This window comes from Gossypium raimondii, chromosome 7 (assembly GCF_025698545.1).
Source record: "Gossypium raimondii isolate GPD5lz chromosome 7, ASM2569854v1, whole genome shotgun sequence".
Lineage (NCBI taxonomy): Eukaryota > Viridiplantae > Streptophyta > Magnoliopsida > Malvales > Malvaceae > Gossypium > Gossypium raimondii.
In genome coordinates this window covers 4,439,375-4,455,336 of record NC_068571.1, presented here as the reverse complement: position 1 = coordinate 4,455,336, position 15,962 = coordinate 4,439,375, and the positions used below count along the sequence as shown (strand labels likewise).

The 15,962-nt window shown below is 35.5% G+C and overlaps 2 protein-coding genes across 4 annotated transcripts; one reads left to right on the top strand and one right to left on the bottom strand.

Moving 5' to 3' along the window:
* The first annotated feature begins 2,622 nt into the window (after window positions 1–2,622).
* On the top strand, window positions 2,623–7,089 carry LOC105766109 (cellulose synthase A catalytic subunit 4 [UDP-forming]). 2 transcript variants are annotated; one of them, XM_052633678.1, is made up of 12 exons: window positions 2,623–2,765; window positions 2,836–3,034; window positions 3,153–3,235; window positions 3,327–3,393; window positions 3,472–3,634; window positions 3,713–4,325; window positions 4,437–4,574; window positions 4,662–4,787; window positions 4,895–5,107; window positions 5,192–5,707; window positions 5,785–6,135; window positions 6,231–7,089. In XM_052633678.1, the coding sequence occupies exons 1-12, from the start codon at window positions 2,733–2,735 to the stop codon at window positions 6,810–6,812; spliced, it is 3,084 nt and encodes a 1,027-aa protein (XP_052489638.1). In that variant the 5' UTR covers window positions 2,623–2,732; the 3' UTR covers window positions 6,813–7,089. The 2 variants fall into 2 exon arrangements, with proteins under 2 accessions (XP_052489638.1, XP_012440889.1); XM_012585435.2 differs by having other exon boundaries at window positions 3,135–3,235.
* A 5,257-nt stretch (window positions 7,090–12,346) lies between these two features.
* Window positions 12,347–15,656, bottom strand: LOC105766126 (glutathione gamma-glutamylcysteinyltransferase 3). 2 transcript variants are annotated; one of them, XM_012585463.2, is made up of 8 exons: window positions 15,439–15,656; window positions 15,195–15,351; window positions 14,872–15,110; window positions 14,587–14,750; window positions 14,276–14,327; window positions 13,590–13,817; window positions 12,910–13,413; window positions 12,347–12,598 (listed from the first exon to the last, which is right to left on the bottom strand). In XM_012585463.2, the coding sequence occupies exons 1-8, from the start codon at window positions 15,511–15,513 to the stop codon at window positions 12,530–12,532; spliced, it is 1,488 nt and encodes a 495-aa protein (XP_012440917.1). In that variant the 5' UTR covers window positions 15,514–15,656; the 3' UTR covers window positions 12,347–12,529. The 2 variants fall into 2 exon arrangements, with proteins under 2 accessions (XP_012440917.1, XP_052489681.1); XM_052633721.1 differs by having other exon boundaries at window positions 15,444–15,599.
* Between the last annotated feature and the right edge of the window lie 306 nt (window positions 15,657–15,962).

Genomic DNA, 15,962 nt, shown 5'->3' with positions numbered 1-15,962 from the left:
CAAGTAGAAATCATGCTTCTGGTGTGTTCTCATTCAGATGCATGGTATATTTCCCTTCTCTGCAGATACAAAGAAATTTAGAGTTGCAAATGGAAGAACAAGGGCGGTACCTCCAAATGACGTTCGAGAAGGAAAAGTCAGGTTTAGACAAGCTGAAAATGTCACATACTTATCCGGAGAATCCGCCCACTCCTAAGGATTCCACCAAAGAGTCAACTGCAAAAGGTGAACCGTAAGCTTCCCGCACAAATCAATTAAAATTCAGGTACTGACACCGTTAATGTCAAGGCCATGTTGGAGAGAATGTGCTGAAACCTGTGTTTTCGAGTCGAGTGTCGAAGAATAAGTTATGATGTGTTAAGCACTTCGGTATTGTAGTTCATAAGACAAAAGCTGAAGTATATTATATAATTAATTTTTAAGAAGGGTCAAAGATAAAAATTTCCATTTATTTAAATAATTAAAAAACTTTAATTAAATGATTAATATTTAAGAGAGAATTTCCCACTAACCAACGTCTGAGGTTAGGCAAGTAATTAAAGTTTCCTTTTAAAGTTGGAGTTTCAAAGTAAATGTATAGTGTATGAGAGGGAAATTGTGGAGGCGTTTAAAGTTGAACATGCATCATTACTGTATATTTACGTGACTAAGAAATCCCTGCATTTTATTATTTATAATTAATTATTTTAATTCATCAATAAAATGTACGAATGAATCTTATATAAAATAAATTTAAATTAAATTAAATTATTATTAATATTTGTATGTATTGTTATTATATGTTAAATTTTTATTTAAAATTATGATAACTGATTATTGGAATATATAATACTTTTTAATCCTTGAAACGTAAGTATTTTTACTTTTTAAATAAAGATAAAAATATTTTTATGAAGTGATTTAAAACTTTAAAATTTTATAAATTATTTCATGTTACTTTTTTAAAAATATATATGTTAACCTTTTAAACTGTATGGTGTGATATCTTTTTTTAAAGATTGACCTAACGATATAACATTTATTTGATCCAATTAATATTTCCATTTCAAAAGAGATAATTTTGATATTTAATGAATATTTAACCCATGATAAAATTTTAGTCCCGTTTGATAGGTCAAGTCTGGTTAGAAAATTGGGACTAAAATTTTGCCTAAATTCAGTCCGAATAAAAATGTTAAAACTTGGGCCCAGTTCGATCCGCCCGCATTAATTGTTTATATAAATTTTAATATATATATATATATATATATATAATATACTAAAAACATTAAAATAAATATTTCCCAACAAATTAAAAATAAATTTTAAAAAGATATTTATACGTAAATAACACTAAGATAAATGAAACTTAACAGCAAATGTTTTTAAAAAATGTAGCAAAATTAACAATAAAATAAAAGTTATACAATATCCACACAATAATAACAAAATAATAGCAACATAATTGTCAGTGAAAAAACAACTGCAAAACAGTGAGAAACCAACAAGAAAACAACTTTTTTTTTTTGCAAATTTGGGTTGGGTCGGACCAGACCCAAACCAAAAAAGCATTACTTAAGACTTGTTTCATTTCTTAAACGAACCTTAGTTTTTTGTTCAAACCTATTTTTCAAGCATGTATTTTTACCCAAACTCTCCCACTTTTCAAATACACCTTCAGGTCCATCACGGAATAGGTCTACTTACAAATCAACTAAGTACACATGATTTGTAAATATTTAAATTAATTTAGTATCATTATTAATTTTTATTTTTCACTTTGACATTATATTATCCATCTTAAATTTCAAAACTATTAAAACTCACCGTACATAAAAAAATATTTGACATAAAAATATATATCAAAATTAATTGATATTTTAATAAAATTTATTTAACATAATGATATATATCAAAAAATTTATTATATAATTACATTATTATTTATCTATATAAATAAAGAAGTTATTAATTAAAAATAAAATAAAAACTTAAAAATATGTTTGGTAATTAAAACTTAAAAATAATATGCTTATTAATTAAAAAATTTTAAACATTCATTAAAAATAGTTAAATAAACATGGAAAAAGATTTAAACTTCACTCAAACATTTAACTAACCAACCTAAGAGCTAAGTTGTTAAAAAAAGTATGTTTAGTTTAGGAAAAACGCTTTTTAAAGGACTGGTAAGTTCTTTCGACATATTTTCTTAAATAATGTAATAAAAAAAAGCCTAAATTGCTAATTTTTTTTAAATAAAAGGCAACATTTTTCACTAATTTTTCCTATATAATGTGTGATGCAGTTCCAGAAGCATGTATATTTTGATATTTAATGTGCAACCAATGGTTGGTTAATGGGCATGGTGTGGGGTACGTAACACATGCTCCAAATGCATAAATATCATAACATATACAGCTTTATCAACTAAGTTCCATTTGTTAGGAAGTAGAGTCGCCCCTGCCTTTGAGTCGAAGCTAGCTTATAGCTTAAGCCATTAGCTATGCACAAGCAAAATGGCAGGCGTTTGGCAGAGTTCCAGCTACCAAGCAATGCTTTCCTTATTTTCATTCCTCCCTTTAACGTCTCTTAGACTCAAACCTACGACTTCTCAACTCACAGTTTGGTAGTCTCTCCCTCACATTTCACTTTATTAATTACCTTATAATACCACATCCCCTCAAGCCCTCATCACATCTTTGTCTCTCAGTTATTATCCTACTCATCTCATCTTTGTTTGTTTTTGGCTTGCCATGGCTGGCTTTGGTTCACTTGCAGTTGACGAGGTACTTTCTTCTTCTTTTCTTTAACTTAATTACTTCTCACTATGAGCCTGATGATGTTATGGGATAGCAGAACCGGCCTCCGACACGGCAGTCTTCGGGAAAGGTATGCAAAGTTTGTGGGGATAAGATTGGTCGCGATGAAGACGGGGAGTTGTTTGTAGCTTGTCACGTTTGTGCCTTCCCGGTTTGCCGGCCATGTTATGAGTATGAAAGGAGTGAAGGAACCCAGTGCTGCCCTCAGTGCAATACTCGCTACAAGCGTCAAAAAGGTTCATTTTTTTTAATCTCTCAGTTTCCAGCTAGAAAAATGAAGTGTTATAGACAGAACTAACATGTTTCATTAGCTTTGGTCTTTTGCTTATCTGACAGGTAGTGCAAGAGTTGCAGGTGATGATGAAGACAACTATGACCAAGATGATTTTGATGATGAATTTCAGACGAAGAACCGCAAGGATGACTTGGATCAGCATGTAAGTTCATTATATATAATAGTATATATATAAATAAATAATAATCATTAAATATTTATCAGATTACTAAAGTTGATTGTCAATTTTGCAGGAAAACGGGGACTATAATAATCAGCAATGGCATCCTAATGGTCAAGCTTTCTCAGTTGCAGGAAGCAGTAAGTGCAACTTTTGCATTCCTTTTAAAACTCTGATTTAGCTTTATACTTATGGGAGGGTTTGTCAATGGGGTACAGCTGCTGGTAAGGATTTTGAAGGGGACAAAGAGATTTATGGCAGTGCAGAATGGAAAGAGAGAGTTGAGAAATGGAAAGTTAGGCAAGAAAAAAGAGGTTTGGTGGGCAATTATGGTGATGCAGGACATGATCAAGCAGAACAAGAAGAAGAAGAAGATTACCTGTATGTTCCTCTGACATGATCCGTCTCTCCTCCATTTTTAAGTTTCAACACTTGTTTTACATTTCTTTGAATTTGTAGCATGGCGGAAGCTCGACAACCCCTCTGGCGAAAAGTTCCGATTTCCTCGAGCCTGATCAACCCTTACCGGATAGTCATTGTCCTACGTCTCTTCGTCCTCATCTTTTTCCTCCGGTTTCGTATTCTAACACCGGCCTACGATGCTTTTCCCTTATGGCTTATCTCTGTTATATGTGAAGTATGGTTTGCTTTCTCCTGGATACTCGACCAGTTCCCCAAATGGTTCCCCATTACTCGTGAAACTTACCTGGATCGCCTCTCCTTGAGGTTTGAGCGTGAGGGAGAGCCTAATCAACTAGGTTCAGTCGATGTCTTCGTGAGTACTGTCGATCCTCTTAAGGAACCGCCCATCATAACAGCAAACACGGTTCTATCAATCTTGTCTGTTGATTATCCTGTTGAAAAAGTGAGCTGTTATGTATCCGATGATGGTGCTTCCATGCTTCTTTTCGACACACTATCGGAAACTGCGGAGTTTGCCAGGAGGTGGGTACCATTTTGCAAGAAGCATAACGTCGAGCCAAGGGCGCCCGAGTTTTATTTCTCCGAGAAGATAGATTACTTGAAAAACAAGGTTCATCCTAGCTTTGTCAAAGAACGTAGAGCCATGAAAGTGAGTTGCCAAATTTGTTCACATTTTTGGTGCTATCAATGTCCTCATCTTGTTAAAACATGTAAGTTAAACAAGGTTTTAATATATACTTTGCTTATGGTGTACTTGTAGAGGGAATATGAAGAGTTTAAAGTAAGGATCAATGCACTAGTGGCAAAAGCTCAGAAGAAACCAGAAGAAGGATGGGTGATGCAAGATGGCACCCCGTGGCCTGGAAATAACACTCGTGATCATCCCGGGATGATTCAGGTGCCTTGATATAAGATCATCAAATATCATTCTATCCGAAATTAAAGCCCATATCATGGTGGAACTTAAAAGCTTCTTGCTTTACAGGTCTATCTAGGTAGTGCTGGTGCACTTGATGTGGATGGCAAGGAGCTACCTCGGCTTGTTTACGTATCTCGTGAGAAACGGCCTGGTTATCAGCACCACAAGAAAGCCGGTGCCATGAATGCTCTGGTGAGAACTGTTTGTCTAATTTCTTATTTGTTTCCATAGGAAGAGGATGCAATTTAATGGTTTGTTGCTGATCTTGCCTATTGTTTGGTCATGAATGTCATTGCCAGGTTCGAGTCTCTGCTGTGCTTACTAATGCACCCTTCATATTGAATCTGGATTGTGATCACTATATTAACAACAGCAAGGCTATAAGGGAAGCAATGTGCTTTTTAATGGATCCCCAGTTTGGAAAGAAACTTTGCTATGTTCAATTCCCTCAGAGGTTCGACGGCATTGATCGTCATGATAGATATGCTAATCGGAATGTTGTCTTCTTCGATGTAAGTTATTGTACAAAATATTTACTTTTTTTGCTTCTTTGTAAAATTAGTACCTAATAACTACAATGTTGTTTTTGGTTATAGATTAACATGTTAGGCTTAGACGGACTTCAAGGCCCTGTATATGTAGGCACAGGGTGTGTCTTCAACAGGCAGGCATTGTATGGTTATGATCCACCTGTCTCCAAGAAGCGACCAAAGATGACATGCGACTGCTGGCCTTCATGGTGTTGCTGTTGCTGTGGAGGGTCAAGAAAAAAGTCGAAGAAGACAGGAGAGAAAAAGAGTTTCCTCGGACGTCTCCTACACTCCAAGAAGAAGAAAATGATGGGAAAGAACTATGTGAGAAAAGGGTCCGTACCAGTCTTCAATCTTGAAGAAATCGAAGAAGGTCTTGAAGGATATGATGAACTAGAGAAATCATCACTCATGTCACAGAAGAATTTCGAGAAACGATTTGGGCAATCACCAGTTCTCATCACTTCAACTCTGATGGAAAATGGTGGCCTTCCTGAAGGCACCAATACCAATTCACTCATTAAGGAGGCCATTCATGTAATCAGCTGTGGCTATGAAGAGAAAACAGAATGGGGCAAAGAGGTGACCACTATTACATTAATACTATATTGAGTCATTGTAGCAACTTTGAGGAGATTACTGAATTGTTTTCTTTACAGATTGGATGGATTTACGGGTCTGTCACGGAAGACATTTTAACTGGTTTTAAGATGCACTGTAGAGGATGGAAATCTGTTTACTGTGTACCGAAAAGACCGGCATTCAAAGGGTCGGCGCCAATCAATCTATCAGATCGTTTGCACCAAGTTTTAAGATGGGCTCTTGGTTCGGTGGAAATCTTCCTCAGTCGTCACTGCCCACTTTGGTATGGCTATGCTGGAAAACTGAAATGGCTGGAAAGGCTTGCCTATATAAACACCATTGTTTACCCTTTCACGTCCATTCCTTTACTCGCCTATTGTACAATTCCAGCTGTTTGTCTCCTGACAGGAAAATTCATCATCCCAACTGTAAGTAACATTGCGGATTGCTTTATTAAAACATTCTGAAAGTGATTGATTTATTAGGCCCTGGAAAATTAAACATATTTTTGTTTCCTTGGCAGCTAAGCAACCTTACAAGTGTATGGTTCCTGGCACTTTTCCTTTCCATCATAGCAACCAGTGTTCTCGAACTTCGATGGAGCGGAGTTAGCATCCAAGACTGGTGGCGCAATGAACAGTTCTGGGTGATCGGTGGTGTCTCGGCACATCTTTTTGCTGTCTTCCAAGGCCTGCTCAAAGTCCTTGCTGGAGTTGACACCAACTTCACTGTAACAGCAAAAGCCGCTGAAGATGCCGAGTTTGGAGAGCTTTACCTCTTCAAATGGACCACCCTCCTAATCCCACCAACAACTCTAATAATATTGAACATGGTGGGAGTTGTTGCCGGGGTTTCTGATGCAATTAATAATGGTTACGGTTCATGGGGTCCCTTATTTGGCAAGCTATTCTTCGCCTTCTGGGTCATTGTTCACCTCTATCCTTTCCTCAAAGGTTTGATGGGAAGGCAAAACAGGACTCCAACCATTGTTGTGTTGTGGTCTATACTTCTTGCATCAATTTTCTCACTGGTCTGGGTTCGGATCGATCCTTTCTTGCCCAAGCAAACAGGTCCAGTCCTCAAACAATGTGGAGTGGAGTGCTGACCATGCCAACTCCTCATTATTATCACCATTCATTGTTTTGAGTCCCCAAATCTCCAAGGTTTTGTTGGTATTGCAAGCAAGGATGTCATTGATGACCAGCGGCAAGTAAGATGTCAATTAGGAACAAATTGACCACTCATTACATACATTGTACAACTTGATACCTATTCAAAACTTCATTGTTATAGCAGAGAAAGTTTGTTATGCTATAAGCTATATATACTAGGCTTGTTATCTCAGCTTTAATCCACAATAAACAGATAAAGCTTCATGATGATATTCCATAGGTCATTTGTTTTCAATCAGCCTTTCATAGCTAGGCTTAAAATAAGAAGGGAAAATTCATCCACAAGGATTCAAATCATGCTTAAACTATATATATGATGCAAGACTAAAAGTATTAAAAGAAACCTACAATTTTATTCAATTTCTAACATCTTGAAAGACAAAAAACAACTGCAATAAGGGTTCTTTCTTGTCCCTTTTGTATTTATTACATCTTCAGTTTATCAATGGCTCCTTGGATTAGCTTAATTTTGGCTATGGTCCTCTCTTCTTGGGTGCTTACCTTTGCAGGTTGCAGAGCAAGAACATTTCTCAGTCCTCTCTTCTTGGATGGATGACGCCTCATCATTTTCTGAAGCAACACCCTGCAAAAATGGCATCAAACTGTTACTTAAAAAAGCTGGGAAAAAAAAAAGCAAACAACAGAGTATGCAAAAATTAAGAAAACGTACTGAAGTTGTAGCCAAAACATGGCTTGGATGATTGAAAGCACACTTGGAACCAAACTTGCATCTTCCCGTTTTCAGAAAGTACTGAAAACTTGAAAAAAATAGTAAATCATAATGAAAATAATGGAAAGAGGAAAATAGTTTGAAATTTGGATCAATGCTTACAGCACAATCAGGTTTTGCTTGCTTAAAATAATCACTTAATGGAATCTGTAAACCAGATTGCTTGGGAGGGAAAATTTCCTGCGGTTAGGAGATATATTTCTATAATAAGTTAATTTTCCGTTCAGTTGTTTTCTCAAACAGCTAGCATAGTGTACTATATATACATATATATATACCTGCTCTATTTCGGCGATGAGATCAAGATGAAACTGTTGCATAGCCTTAATAGCATCTTGTTGAGTGCTGTCCATTAATTGCAAGGAAATGCTAATGCACAAGTTCATATCTGGCACTATTGTAAATCCAGAAGGATACAAGAGCAGCTCAGACCATTCTTTTTTGCTTAGATTCTTATCAAAATCGGATTCTTTGATCGGAGATGATATAACAAAGGAGTGAAATCCATCAGTTGAAGCTTCTTGCAACACGTACCCTTCGAATGGCTACATCAGAAGCAGAAGCTACATTAGCTTCATATATCTTCTGTCTGCAACTCTTTGTAATAAAAAACTAGAAAAAAATAAAATACCCACATCCTTATTTAGAGTAATGCAGTAAGTGTCACCATCTGGGGAAGCAACTCTAATTACTTCATCAGTCCATTGTGTGATTCGGGTGTGGCACCACTGCATTAGAAAAAAAAGTCCTACATGTGGCCTCAATATCACTTAGGCAAAAAATATCATGTATGTATGCAGAAGGTACATACATCTATGTACAAGTTCTTTTCCCTGAGGTAACTGAAAACTGGCCGAGACGTTTTACTTTCGACATTAAATTTGACAACTGCAACAAAAATGCATGATCCTGCATATGGTCCTTGAGAGTTCAACTTATGTTTCAACCAGATTTCTTTGTTTTCTTGACGATGACCACTCCATCCGTCCCTGTCCGCAGATGCAACTATGCTATCCACATACTTGATTCTAATGTTTTTGGCCATTTCCTTAAAAACTCCCAGTAATTCACCTCTTGATCCTGTTTTACACAAGAAGCAAGTAAAAAATAGTTCCATTTTACCTTAAAGAAGTTAAGTCATAGCTAGAATAGCAGAAAACACAACCTTCATTTTCTGTTCCAAGTTCAAAACTTAAGAAATCTGAGGACATCCTCCTGTAATCATTTTTCAGAACACTGATCCAGCAATATGCTTTGAAAGGCCAATCGGAGTCGATCGGAAATTCCATAGTTTCGATCCATATGACCTTGGATTTACTATCATCATACTTTGCAATGATCACCCCTGATGGTTTTCTCCTGCATGCATTTTCAACCTTGGGTTTACTAGCAACAGACGTTCCAATGGTCATCCTCGATAGCCTTTCGCTGCACTCGTCAAAGTCTAAATCGACTACTGCCCACATATCGTGTCTAATCTCTTTTACGAATCTAAGGAAGGTTAATTTTTCTATTGTACTAAAAGGTACAACAGATATTGGCTTCAAAAACTCTGCAGTCACCTGCCATTCAATTATACCCTTTGAACTTTGAAGGCTTTTTTTTATATCATCTCAAGTGAGGATAATATCAGAAGCTTACCCTTTGTATATCCAGTATTTCAAGAGAAGTTCCACTCGGTTTCTCACCCTTTCCACTGTAAACAATGTGGGAAAACCTTGAAGCCCATGTCTTCTGCAGTAATGTTTGGAATATTTTCAGTATACATACGTACATTAGCTTCTATAGTAGTCAAAGGGCTGAATATGAACCTACCACATCTGTCATCATGGAAACTAAGTCTCTTGGAGGAAGCGGAAGAATCGCACTGTCAATGGAGAGATCGACGCTCATTGTAGTAGCATTTGGCATTAAGAAAAATTTCGGCAGTATCCTCTCGGAATGTAGGCCATGTTCTTTGAACCATGGGTCTTTTTCAGCAGCAATATTCAAGATTAACTGAAGAGCATCATTGCAGAAGTACCCTGACAAGGGATGAGAAGGCTGCAACACAAGGACACAAGCTTCATTACATTCCATACAAGTTCAATTGGGTAAAATTCTATCAACAAAAGTACTGGTGACAATTCATATTCAACATCATGAGTTACTGCAAATCTCTTACAGGAGAACCAGGTGTTTCATCTAGCTGGGTAGAATCAAGTTTCTCATCAGGCAAGGCATTGTCCTGTAGTAAGGAGCTGATTATCAGGATTCAACTTAGTAATTTGAAGTTCCTAAAATGATTTGTTTCGGTATCATACAAGTCCACTTTGATCCGTCGTTAATGTCAATTCATTAGACATATGTTTGATCATGCAATACGAAACTCTTTTATTTCTTCTACAAAAGGTCATTTTTCAAGATAAATTATGAATCACTTGTAACTTGATTAGACAAGTAAAGGTCATGGGAAGTGGGAAACTTTAATACCGGTTTATCACCATCCATTTTAGATCTTCAACACATTGGTCCCCAAACCTGTAGGACATAATGCATCAACATTAAAAGTAAAACTTTCAAACTTATAGTTATCAAGTTTCTCATTTACATGCCAAACCTAATGGAAAGAAAATTAAAGAAAGAAAGAGAGGAAAACAACCTGAAAAAGATTAGCCGTCCAAGGATGAAAATATACTGATTGGGACTACAAGAAAAAAAGCAAAGACTTGACCTGAAAGAAATTCCTATTTCTTGGAAAACTATGTAACATACAGAATTTTTTTCAAGAAATTGAAAAGAAAAAAAAATGGGTTTTCAATGATTGATGACAAGTGAGAACTTTAAAAGAAAAAAGAAAAAAAAAGGTCCCTTCAAGCTTTTATCATGTGAGTGATGCTTCAAAACCAAATCCACTCTTTGACTTTCTTTAATGAAGAATGTGATAAAGAAAACAAGAGAAACAGAAAGAAAAGATGGATTAATAGAGATTACAGAGAAGTAAGAAAAAGAGAGTCAAAAAGTAGATTGTTGAGAAAATGAGAAAATATATAGCTTGGAAACTAGAACAAAGTCTTAAATCTTTCTTCAATGGAGATAACCAGAAAGAGACAGAGAAGGGAGAAAAAGAGGGATTTTTTTTATAGAGGAACTAAGAATCATTTCTGTTTACCATTACATTCCCGCCTATACTTAAAAAAGGTCCCCAAGGGTGAAGGCAGTTATATAAATGGACACCCTTTGAGGCTTTGACTCACATTCCTTTATGCACTTTAGTTTAGTCAGTGCTTATTCATTAGTTCATGGTCCCCAATGGGGTGCTCGCATTGTTCTTTGTTCATGGCCAGTGCTTAGCTGCATATTCATCAGTTCATTCAGCTGGCTCCTGCATGTTTATCAGTTATTAAAAAAAAAAAAAAACTTCCTTGATGGTAATCTTCAATTTACAGTTATCATGGAGTATGATTATGACAAACTCAGATGGGAACCAAAGTAGTTGCCACCAACACGATTAATCCTTAGAGTCTATTAGTTTCGAGGTATTTTGACCATTGTTATTGGCATGCCGATAACAACGCCTGTCCCTTGATTACACCTTTGGTTGGTAGCAGCTCACGTGACTGTGGTTGTATCATGATCTTAAATAAATGTTATAAATACCATATCGACTTTGTATGTACTAGTATTGGTTTTAAGATATAAGTTTCTGTTAGTTCCAAATGAAAATGACTTTTAAAAAATTATTTCCGAAAATGACCTACTTTTTTGGAAAATAAATATTTTTAGTGTTTGAAAAATCTATGTAAAATATTTTTGTTATTTGAATACATCACATGACTAAATTGAAAATGTACAAAAATTAATGTGTGAAACAATTTATGTGAATAAGAAAATTATGATAAAAGCTTAACTAATATGTTATGAGATGATGAAATATACATAAAGTATTGTAAAAGTGAAATTGTGAAAATATTTGAAAATTTTATGATGACAAGGACTAAATTGTTAAACTTGAGAAAATATGTTGATGAAATAATAGAAGTGTAATAAGATATTGAGATAAATTATGTGGTTAAAGTGAAACAAGAAAAAAATTAATTTAATATGATTAATTAGTGAATATTGAACTTTTGTGATAAAAAATTAAATTGAAAAATTATGAAAATTTATTAAAAAATATTTGATAAGTGAAGAATGTAGTAGAGAATGTAACATTTTAGTGTTTTGATCCGATGTTCGGGTCAGGTATGGGGATGTTACAATGTACATACCCTTAGTAGTTTTAAAAATGTCTTACAGAACAATATTTGATAAAACATTTTACGGGAATAAAGAGATAATTTAACATTGACTGAAAAATGTGAGTTTGGATGGGCGTTGTGTTTACCTGCGGTTAGTGTAAAAACAGCGGTGATAGTGAGATTAGATACTGTAGCAATACTATAGCGTAAGACAAAAAGTAAGCTAAACACACCGCACCGCACTCAATCGCCCATCTAAACTCACCCTAAATGTTGAATCCACCTATAATAGTGAAAAACCTTGTTTAATAGACGAAAGTGGATAATAAGGGTAGTGGCCCTGTATACTTTTATATAAGCGCTTAGCGTGAAACTAGATCGAACATGACTCAATCCATTTCATTAGTTTTTTTTTCCTCCTAAACAGAGTGGTTCAAAGATGAAAAAATCAGTTGTCTGCAGCATTTATCAGATGAATTTAACTAGGATGCAGAATGCAAGGAATCACTTCCACACATGCATAAAAATATATTCAATAATAATAATAATAGAAATTCTATTTTGCATGTTGAATGTTCACAACAAAATGTGGTTGATGTATAAATATTAGTAGTAAATGACACAAATGACTTTCATAATGAATCCAATACAGAAGTTTGTCCAGTGTTGTTCTTCAATAAGATTCTCTAAGAAGAAAAAATCAAGAAGATGAGGGTGAGATATTGAGATCAGCCTTGAGGAAATAGAGCTGCCGTTGCAAATGCAGAACCTGTCAAGCAGACATCCTGAGATAAACTTTTTACTTCTAATGAAAAAATATATATTATGACTGAATAACAAGTATCAAACAGGAAAAACCATGAAAGATTATTGAATTCTTAGCCAAAAGCCTATGGACTATTTGTTAGGATATGTGAAAAGCTTTAAGTGGCTACAGGAATTGTCTAAAATGGGGATGATATCCAGAAGAGAACGGAAACTGGTGTCTAAGAAAAACTCATAAAGTCAATTCCTAAAAGGAAATACGAAGAATTTGATACAAAAAACAAAGAAAAAAAAATATAATACACCAGACATTACCTCTTCTTGGAGCAAAGTTGGGAGACAGTCTGCAGATGTAAGGCCTTTCATCTCTGCCTGTAGCTTCTCCTCTTTAAGGCCCAACCAGGTATCTTGAGGCAGTGCAGAAAGAAGTACTGTCAGACCGTCCCCTATTGATGGAGGTATACCAGAACAACTATTTTGGTCAAAATCACATAAACAACTGGGCTTTGTTTCAGATGACGGAATCAGCATATCAACCATTTGTTCAGTGCCATCAGTAGTTACAGTACCAGAAACCACTGTGACAGGCTCCTTACACACAGATTTTAGAAGTTTTATATCTTTACCGCACCCGTTTAACAACCTAATTTTCCCAGTTAGAAGTCCAGCTCCTTGACAACAAACATTTGCCGCAATGTCAGCCAAGCTATCTGTGTAACCCAAAGATGCCTCACTTTCGCACAATGAACGCTCAAATCCCAAATATCCCGTCACATTTTTGAATAGTTCAGTCTCTCGTATTTGTTTCAATACTTCTTCCTGAAATTTCAAATTGTTCTTTCTATTACTTTCTCTTCCAAGCCATGGAAAGAAATCAGAAAAAGAAATATTTGAACAAATGAAGCTGCAAATTGAAATTCACTCTTTGAAAGGAGGAATTAACGACAACGATAAATGGTAGTTGACTGAAAGATAAACAAATATGCCCATCATACCTTGAGTGCAACCCTTCCTTTCTCCTCTTCACTTAAAATGGTACTGCCATCATCCTGTCTCCGAACCTCTGCAATCCACTTGATGAAATCCCTCAAACTGGAAGGTGCTGATCTAAATACCACACATAATACATCATTAACATCTTTTAGATTCTTGGAAGTGAGCAAAAGGGGAAGATCTTCTGTTAAGTACTTAGCCACTACATTCCAATTCTCATGTTTACAGCTCTGCATTTGATACACAATAGTAGTACCAGTTATCACCTCTTTGAACAATAAAGCTCTGGCAAACATAAAGAACATATAGAAAAAATAAATCCAGATTTGAGAAACACCTAGAGATGGAAAGGAGCTCTACTATCAACATCAATAACGAAATACTTTATCATAATACAATAAGTAAATCTTAATTTCAATATTCCCATATTCAGTTTGAAGATTTTAAATTCCCCTGCATCTCCCAGGTTCAAATTGCATGAAAAATAAAGAGCATAATCAAAATTCCAATGACACTTTTAAGTTTCAATAATGAATCAGATTTTGCGATTTGATACTATACTCATTCAACAGTCATTATATAGTAAATTGACACTTGAGAAGGAAAAAGGAAACTAGTAAAACGATTTATATCAAGACATAAAGAAAGTGTTACATGGGACTGATCTGCCAAAGATAAATTCAAGTACCATAGTGTAAAGAACAGATGTTGCTTTCTGAAGCTTAGACATAACCATGAACCTGAGAAAAGCAAGCATGAATTGCCATTAGGACACAACCAGGTAGTTGCCACTAATAACAAGCTGGCAGGTTGCATAATTTACTATAATACAATCAACCAATAAAAGGTATATTTTAAAATCAAGTTAGAAGCTACAAACGAAATGTGAATTGAAGCTGAGCATACTTGCAGAGAAAACAAAAAACAATTAAAGTAACAAGTAACAAGTAACAACCATTAATAAGAGCCTAAATATATGAAGAGGAGAAATCAGATTACCCCCTACAATGTCCAGTTGCTTTATCAATAGTATTCATGGCATCCCAAAGAAGCGAAAGAGGAACCCAATGAGGAGGGTATTTGAATCTAGCAACATCCAAAATCAGAACCATGTCCTTTCCAGCATGGTAACCCCCTATCGGAGAAAAATGGCCCGATCCTGTCTGCAACCAATCACATTTTCAAATTGGCAAGCACAAAAATAGAAAGGTTTTCAAGAAAAAAATAAAGGGTCAATTAGTAGATGTATATACATGTTGAAATTCGAGTCAATGAAATGATTACCTGCTTGAAAACCGCTCTATTGTAGGAGACAATCAAATGGCAATCCTCTGATGAAGTACAAGAGACCACGCGTTCCCGGAAATCTTCAATGCTAGATTGATCGGTCCTGAAAGGTTCAACTTGAGCACCATTGCAAACAGCCAAACAAGCAACTTTCCCAAAAGTGATGCCTTGACTTTTGATTTTCTCCAGTGGCTCGCAACAATCTAACATTGAATCATCAAACCATCTCCAAGGTCCTAATTTAAAAAAATAATATTAATTAATTCAGTTGGATAGGTCGAAATTTAAGTAAATTATGAAAAAAGGGGGAAGAAAAGTACCTTTCCAGGTTCTACCAGGATCGATAGCGAGGGCGTTTAAGACCATGGCGAGAGTGGCGAGTCCGCAATACGCAGGCTCCGATTGCGTTTGGTAGTATGATATTAGTTTGAAAAACCCTTCCGCCGTTCCTCCCGCTAAAGCTTCCGTGAACAATTGCTGTAAAAAGAAAATTAAAAATATTTGAAAAGATTAGAGAATGAGAAAGAGATAAATTAGGGTTTATGTTCATTGGTTTCCAGCTACCTTGCCTTCGGGAGAAGAAAACTCGATGGCAGGAGGAGAGGGAAGAACTCTTCTGTAAAGACCCGCCACCGCCATTTTCTGTTTTTTTTCTTTTTTCTTTTTGGTCGTTGTAAGTTCTGACTGTCACCGTAGCGTTATACGGCGGAGGTAGATATAAAGAAACGATCCCAATTGCCAGCCCACCACATTTCTCTAATCCGCGTATGGTGAACGCAAAACTCAGACTTGAGTCAACTCTCCGAGTCCACTTTCTTTTTCAGAAATTCCACTTTTCTTTTTGGGTAAATTCCAAAATAGTCACTTTTGTTTACCTCATGTTTCAATTTAGTCACTTATGTTTGAAATGTTACCTTCTAGTCACTTAAATTATCGTGCTGTAACATTTTAGTAACTGAGCCGCTACATACTGTTAACGGTATAATTGTAAGCTGATGTGGCACGTTAAATCATCATTTCAAATGAAAATTTTAGGTTAAATTATATAATTGGTCCCTATATTTTTTTTGTTTTGAGCAATTTATTTT

Coding starts and splice junctions, on each gene's coding strand:
- LOC105766109 (XM_012585435.2), top strand. CDS start 2,733: ATGGCTGGCTTTGGTTCACTTGCAGTTGACGAG. Junction 3,635..3,712: donor GAAGAAGAAGAAGATTACCT/GTATGTTCCTCT, acceptor TTGAATTTGTAG/CATGGCGGAAGCTCGACAAC. Junction 6,136..6,230: donor GAAAATTCATCATCCCAACT/GTAAGTAACATT, acceptor TTTCCTTGGCAG/CTAAGCAACCTTACAAGTGT.
- LOC105766126 (XM_012585463.2), bottom strand. CDS start 15,513: ATGGCGGTGGCGGGTCTTTACAGAAGAGTTCTTCCCTCTCCTCCTGCC. Junction 13,818..14,275: donor CATCTGTTCTTTACACTATG/GTACTTGAATTT, acceptor TATCAAATGCAG/AGCTGTAAACATGAGAATTG. Junction 12,599..12,909: donor CAACTTTGCTCCAAGAAGAG/GTAATGTCTGGT, acceptor TCTGCTTGACAG/GTTCTGCATTTGCAACGGCA.